The sequence below is a fragment of the Notolabrus celidotus genome, chromosome 9, assembly GCF_009762535.1.
Source record: "Notolabrus celidotus isolate fNotCel1 chromosome 9, fNotCel1.pri, whole genome shotgun sequence".
Classification (NCBI taxonomy): domain Eukaryota; kingdom Metazoa; phylum Chordata; class Actinopteri; order Labriformes; family Labridae; genus Notolabrus; species Notolabrus celidotus.
The window spans coordinates 17,762,709-17,770,315 of NC_048280.1; the positions used below are offsets into that span (position 1 = coordinate 17,762,709).

General features: G+C 39.8%; 1 protein-coding gene across 1 annotated transcript; it reads left to right on the forward strand.

The window, feature by feature from the left end:
- The first annotated feature begins 969 nt into the window (after positions 1-969).
- LOC117818579 (protein limb expression 1 homolog) lies at positions 970-6,237 on the forward strand. The gene is made up of 6 exons (XM_034691518.1): positions 970-1,045; positions 1,527-1,732; positions 2,704-2,844; positions 2,935-3,030; positions 4,892-4,969; positions 5,071-6,237. The coding sequence occupies exons 1-6, from the start codon at positions 970-972 to the stop codon at positions 5,557-5,559; spliced, it is 1,086 nt and encodes a 361-aa protein (XP_034547409.1). The 3' UTR covers positions 5,560-6,237.
- Positions 6,238-7,607: the final 1,370 nt, after the last annotated feature.

Genomic DNA, 7,607 nt, shown 5'->3' on the forward strand with positions numbered 1-7,607 from the left:
GCCTCCACCCTCCCAGCAACCAATCAAAAAGCAGAGTCTGACACAAGCATGTGGGAACACACATGCTCAAGAACACACCAAAACACTCAGCATTAGAGTGTGCAGAAAACAGACACACATTATTCCTTCACTGCAAATCAATGCAGAGTGAAACATGATGTGTCGAATATGAGAGTAGAGTATTTTTTAGGAATGCAGAAACAACTTTTTCTCAGGATTCGGTTCATTTATGTGTAAGAGGCTTTCAGCAGGCGGGTGAATTCAGACTTTAACAATGGCCTTTCATATTGAAGAGGGTGAATGGAGCTCAGACTCGGGGCTCTGTGGGTTCAAATTAGTGTGTGAAGTCGAAAGTATCCCACCCCCACATCACATCTAAAACTCTACATGGTGGATGTAATTGTCCTAAAGTGCTCAATCTAAGGGTATTTCATATAAGATAAGAACCATCTAGTTATATTTCTGACTCCACTCTAAAAAAGTAATCTCTTCCTGCACCTTGACATGGAACATGGTGCCATCTGTAGTTTAACTTTGTGCAGGTCTTTAACTGTTGGATTCTGTTCAGGGATTAACCAGCTGCACAGCCCAAGGGGAGGGGCACAGCATTCCAGCCCAGCACCTCTGTGTGTGTATGTGTGTGAGTGTGTGCATGTGCAGAAAGAGTGAGGGGCCCTCTAAGCTAATTGGCAACGGGGTTGACAAAGGTGGTCCTCTTCAAAAAAGAAACCATGGTGAGATGTTCACACAGGAGAGAAGGAAGAGGAGGAGGAGGAGGAGAAGAAGGGGAGAAAAGGAGTATGGAGGGGGAGTGAAAGAGCTTTTGGATTTTGAGTTTAGTCCCTATGATGTCCTCATCCTGAGCAGCAGTGATGGAGGTGATTGTTGCTTGCTGTTTTGATGGACCATCTTGCTGAGAAACGTGGACTGTCTGTCTGAGGGAACGGTGGAAGTAATCGCTGGCTGAGGATGAATATTGCAAAAGAGGAGGAGGGCATCATGTCATACCTGTCCCAGAGTGAGATCATTACTAACCCAAAAGACTGTAAGTATCTGATCAATTTAATGTGAGTTTAACAAGAAATAGATACATGTGTCTTTAAGATTTAATTCATCCTTATGTGAAAATGAGCAACTGCATTTACGACTGACCTGATGCTGATGCATTCAAATTGCACAAAAACAAGACAGTAATTGCTTCTACATCTTTTTATGAATCCTGCAGGACTGTCTCAAATAAGTGTCTGTAAAGTTTTCTGTGCTTCCATAAATTGAGCTGAATGGGATTGTTTGGCACCAAGTGAAGGATATGGGAAATGTTTCAGTCTTATTCAGGGTCAAAAACAGCTCAAAGGGTTTAGAAAATTCTGATTTGTGTATTTTATAGGGAGGTACATCCAGCTCCTGATTCTGCTCAAATAAACACTGTCTAGAAATACTGATTAACAGATGCCTGGCTTCGGTGTTTGGTTACACATTCTCACTCAGAACTGTCTCTTTCTTTGACATGTGTCACATGTGTGCAGTGAACGTTGTGTCCATGCTTCATAACTTCTGGGAGAGGAGGCAGATGAGTCAGTCAAATGGCTCCTCCAGTGAGTTTGATGGCTCTGTCGGGGATGCAGCAGTCCATGCAGAGAGTCTGCTCCTCTATGAGTCTGTACCATCCCCTGGCCCCCCATATGTCTACTACGTCACCCTGCCTGGAGGAAGCTGCTTTGGCAACTATAAGGTGTGTTAATCATTACAAGTGCTGTGTGTAAGGAGATTTACACCTGGTAGAGTATCTTACATGTGTTGCAAAAATACAAGTTAACCTTCATGTGAAGTAAGGATTAAACAAAAACTTGTTTTAGAATGAGGTCAAAGCTGATGCAGTAGATGTTTCATTCTTTATGGTGAGATTGCTATAAGCATGGAAACTGTGACATCACCTATGGTAGCCTGAAATCTACAAACATGTATTACTCTATGTAAATAACTGTAAAGTCTGTTCTTTAATCTTGTCTATTAGTTACTACACATACTATACATTTAAATTTCTTCTATTTAAGAGTTGGAAGAAAGAAACAGCATCTCAATTTTCCTGTATGTCTCCGTAGATATAGTGAAAATCGACAATAAAAACCTTTGAATCTTGAATGTCATGTATAGATAAATAGCTTGTTTCTATACTTTTATCATCAATTTTCTCAGTTCATGAAGCTGCAGATGCACTAATTTATGAATGAAAACAGCCCCCAGAATTAAACTTTCTTAGTAGAGGCAATTTCTTGTTATTGTAAAAAGTTTTATTAAATCAACTTTTCCATTCAGAGTAACAAAGAAGGCCTTTCAGTAGATATAAACAAACAATATAAAGTTGTTATAATACTTATAATGTTCTCTTTAAATTCTACAATGCCTCCCAGTAAGCTCATTGTGACCCAGACAGCTGCTGGCAGCTCAGAGGGGTCATGTGGTATTTGTAATCTCGTTGGTAATTTAAGTTCTGATCCTACGATTAGCTGCAATGAAGTGTAAAATCATCACAAAAAAACCCAGGAGAAATTAGGTGCCTATTTGCAGACAAGACTCAGGGCAGTGGACACACTTCAGCAGACCCTAATATTACTTTCTGAAGAGACAAATGTTACACGGTCTTTTACTCTCAACTCATTTTGACATCTCACCCCCTCATACTGGTCCTCTTGTCCTCCTCAGATGTGTGCCAGTCAGGCAGAAGCTCGGAGAGATGCAGCCCGTGTGGCTCTGATGAACTCGCTGGTGAATGAGCTCCCATCGCATCGCATCACCTCACAGTTTATAACTCAAAGTTTGGAGCAGGCAGCCACCAACAGTGCTGTAAGTGTGAGCTAAGGCATACACACAACATAACACCATATTACAAGTTCAGTCCAAACTAAGCTGATGTGCACTGCTGTCTCTGTTTAGGTTTCTTTTGAGGATGCAAGTGACTCGAACACCAGTATAGGAACTTACAGCCTGCTGCTACACTCCTACATGGGGCGGACTATGCTGGAGTTTCAGGTGAAACATACAGCCGAGGCCTATTTTGAATATATTCTTCTTATTGTGCTTGTGCTTATTAATCACATCATGGAGTCAGATGGTAAAAGTGTGAAAGATCAATTTACTGCAAGCTATTCTGGCTTTGTCATGTGCTACTTTGCACTCAAGGATAACTAGTATTTTTATTTTGTTTGTGACAAACACAAGGTACTTGTACTTATTATAATTTGATATGACTAGATATTCTCAGGCCAAACATAACATCACAATCACTGAGTTGTTATCATTAATAACATAACATTAATAACTGTTGGCATAACACCCTTTGTTGTTTTTTGTTGTCTCTGCTAATTTCGTCTCACTTTACGTTAACCCAGGCAGGGAGCCATGATATGAAACAGTTAATGTTTCTACATTTGTTTAAATAAGCATAAGTCTGCAGGCAGAGGGCTATTAGCAGGAGGAAATGGGTTCATTATCATTATTGGTTTTGCATACCTCATAAAGGTGAAGAACTCCTAAGCAGTATGAACACCTAAGTACACAAATTAAAATACCTGCACACACACAGTGTCAACCATGTGTATGCATACTTTATTCAAAAAGGCAACAGTTAGATGTGTATTAAGCAGAATCATAAACAAGAAGCACAGGCTAGATTGACAGAAGTACAATGTTACAATGTTACAATGTTACAATGTAATTTAGCAGACACTTTTATCCAAAGTGACGTGCATGCAAGAACAACAACAACACAAGAAAAGATCAAGACGAGTAAACAAGATCAGTAAGAGTAACAAAGTGCTTCAAGTCCATTTGGATGCAGGTACTGCCAAGCAGTGTAAAGGCTATTTTTTATAGTAAAATAAGGAACATCTACAATGAAGCAGCCAAACAATTTAAGACCTTCCATTATCATCAACAACAATTAACTTGTCATCACCACAATAATTCACAAAGTACCAAGTGCTGGGTCACTCAAGAGCTTAACACAGATTCCCACAGTACTGTAGAGCAGGACAGTGCGAGTCAACTGTACCTGGAAGACATGATTTGCCACTGGGGACAACAGTGGAGAGCAGTCTAGCTAAGTGCATAGTGTTTCCTAAAGATCTGGGTCTTTAGCTGTCTTTTGAAAGTAGAGAGGGACTCTGCAGATCGAATGGAGACAACAGAAGAGAAGAGTCGAGCTAGTGATTTTGAGGCCTTGTGTGCTTGAAGCACTGGGTGCTTTTCTGAGGCTGAGTGTAGCGGGCGAGAAGGGGTGTAGACCTGGATGAGGGGTTCCAGGTAAACTTGAGCAGTTTTGGTCACTGCTTTGTTGATGATGATTAGAGTTTTGTATCTGATGCGAGCTGCAACTGGAAGCCAGTGTAGCAAAATGAGCAGGGGAGTGACATGAGCTGTCTTAGGCTGGTTGAAGACCAGACGTGCTGCTGCGTTCTGGATCATTTGCAGAGGTAGAGTAATAGAGTAAACAAGTTAGCAGGAACGAGATGGACTTTGGCCCAGGACAACTTATGTGTCATTATGTTCCATCTGTGTCTCATTAGATCAAGTTCAGTTAATCTATATTCTCTCTCTGTTTATCACTCATGTCATCAGCTCTTAACACATGGCAGCTGTTCAACCACACAGTGGTTTGTAAATCAGAGTGGAACCTACCTGTTGCATGAATAATAGTTGGATCTGGATTTAAAAAATCATCCAAAGTTTAGATGTGTGTTTAAAGAAACAGCCATGATGAATGTTATCTTTGTTACACTGATACATTCGCAGAGCTGGACTTTTATGTTTGTGAAACAAGTCTTGCCAAAGACTTTCTCTCTTTATGTGTCTCATTCTTACTCCCTTTTACTCCCTCTCTTTCACTCTATAGGAGATGATGACAGTTTTCCAGTTGTTGCACTGGAACGGGACACTGAAAGCTCTAAGAGAAAGACAGTGCTCCAGACAGGTAAAGGTTTCCATATCTCATCCCTAGTTTCAGATTACTTTGATAAATCATCAGTTTCTCTTATGTTGATGATGATTGCTCATTCTCTTCTTTCCTCTCAGAGTGTGATAGCTTATTACTCTCAGCGAGGACTTGATGAGTACATGCGCAGCAGCTTGGCTCTGGATTGGCTTGTACGTGAGCAGAAGTCACAGGGGCGTATCGGGGAGGAGCTGCTGGTGGCTCAGAGGGAGCTGGTATTGGGCCGGCGGCGAGGCCTTGAGCTGCGCTTCTATAAGGAGAAGACAGAGATCCTCAGCCTGGCCTTGAGTCAAGCTTACATTCAGCACACACCTGAAGCCTTCAACCAGGTGCAGAGTCATGCAATAAATCAAGAGCAGCTTCCCTTACACACATTATATAGCCAGGACACAGATATCCAGATAACTCCATCCAGCAGTCCTACACAGACCCTCCATAAAAACCCAAAGCAATCAATTAATCAAACCTTTGGTAAACACACACCTCACAACAGCCCATCATTATGCCCACAGCAGACCTTTGTGCCTTCAAATAACTTTGAAGAGACTGAAGAAGAACTTACAGGATGAACAGTGTTGTAGTTGGACAGGGGGAAGAGAACATAAGCATGGTCAATGTCTTAAAAGCTCTTGTAATCACAAGGGATGCAAATTTTGTGTTTATTTTTGCCGTCATAACTCTCTCACCTTATTAACATTCTTTTGTGACTGTAGAACTAACTTCAACAAATGTGTAGCATAACGTTAACCACAAGAAATAGATAATTTAAAGAATGCTAATCCAATAGAGGTATGTAATCGAATTCTAGATGTGACTATTTATCTGCCACTATTTTCAGTTGTATTTTTTTAAGTATGTTATGATATTCATGCTCACTTTTAACTTATTAAGCCTATGAACTGTGCCAGCTTGCTGCAGCTCCTCAATGCCTAACCCTTCTTTTCTTCTTTCTGCCTTGCATGTCAATTTTCTTTATGGAATTTACTCGGCACGGCAATTCCAGACTCTGAGTGACTGTGGATGACGTATTAGCTAAATGCTAGGAGACAAAGAGATCATTCAAAGGATATAAGTGGGTCAAGCACTTATTTAAGAGCAGTTGGTTATTAAAAATAATCTGGTTGAATAAATCAATTAGGTTAGTTTATTATACAGTATATCTATTGAGGTCAGCTGCTGTTATACTTTGGAACCAGTACTTACTATGTGTATCATGATACAATGTTTTTATACATAGAGCATTCAGTTTAATTAGATTTGGTGGGAGTGGGGCATTTTAAAGGGAAATGTTTTTTAATAGTTGTTGTAAATACACTTGTAAATAAATGTTATTCTACTTATAATTGCCTGTGAGTCACATGAAAACTGCTGTAAGACATTTTTGAAAGACTAATGTGCAACAGACTTGTGATTAATTATATTAATATCACCAATTACATTAAAAAATGTAATTCATTTTTGATGCAGGGTCACTTTGATTGTGATCCCTGTGCATAACCATGATGCAAGATTACAGGGGAGGATAGCTGTAGAGACTCAGTGTAGCCATCATGAATTGTTGAAGACTGGTTCTTAGTATAGAGCATGACATGCTGAACAAAATGAAATCAGATAAACACATTTTCCTTTTAAAGCTGCTGTTTGCTGTTCCTCTTAGCCCCCCAACACAGATCGGCGTGTGCAGTCATGATAGTGCTGGACTCATAACCAATCGGAGGACGTAGTAGGGGCCACCCCTTAACCAATCAGGACAGAGGATTGGAGATTAGCTATGATTGGTCCATCATAACGGGCATAATAGGGGAATAATAACATTGCTTGATACAAAGGCATTGGAAAGCGCAGAGATTTTGCTATAGTCTCAAATTACTCCACTTACCGATGAGTACAGATGGGTATTAAGACCTTTTCTCCAAACCCAGCAGAAAAAAAGCAACGTTTTTACACCATTCCTACCAACAGCAGCTTTAATGTGTATATTTTTCAAATATTTTTTGACTTGTCTTGATCATGTGTTTATTAGTCACATAGATCTTGAACCCAACAACTGAACAAATAAAGCTAAACTAACCATGGTAGATACAGTAAACAGCTTAACAACCTGTACACTTGATTAAAACTGATTACTAATAATCTCCCCCTGTGTATTACACCCAAGAGGTATTTTGTTTCAATGCACTTAGCCTGTGTTAGAACCAGAATGCCAGAACCTGTTTGTTTTTTTTCAAATATTTGTATTAAATGTTTGCAGGCAGTACAAAATGATGTCACACAAGAGTAAGAACAAATCAGAGTATCTGCATAGAATACAACAAAAAAATCAAGTTAAACAGAAAAACAATACAAACTAGACAATAGAAAAATAAATCCCCATTTACCCTGCCAACCCCCACCCTCCCAGCTTCCTAAGGTCTATCTCACGAAGCTTCCTATTATAGATACTAGTAGACAATACAAATAAACACAGTTCTAAGTGACACAGAGCATACATAAGTGTAAGTGCATGCAGTTCAACATTTAGTAAAATTAATAATAACAAAAATAAAATAAAAAATAAATACAAAGAAATAAATAAAAGGCGGGGGGGGGGGGGGGGTCTCTCTCCAGTCTCTCTCTG

What these genes read in the sequence shown, in the direction of transcription:
- LOC117818579 (XM_034691518.1), top strand. Translation starts at nt 970, where the DNA reads ATGAATATTGCAAAAGAGGAGGAGGGCATCATGTCATACCTGTCCCAG. An exon ending in GGACTATGCTGGAGTTTCAG is followed by an intron (nt 3,031 to 4,891) that starts GTGAAACATACA and finishes TTCACTCTATAG; the next exon opens with GAGATGATGACAGTTTTCCA. An exon ending in AAAGACAGTGCTCCAGACAG is followed by an intron (nt 4,970 to 5,070) that starts GTAAAGGTTTCC and finishes CTTTCCTCTCAG; the next exon opens with AGTGTGATAGCTTATTACTC.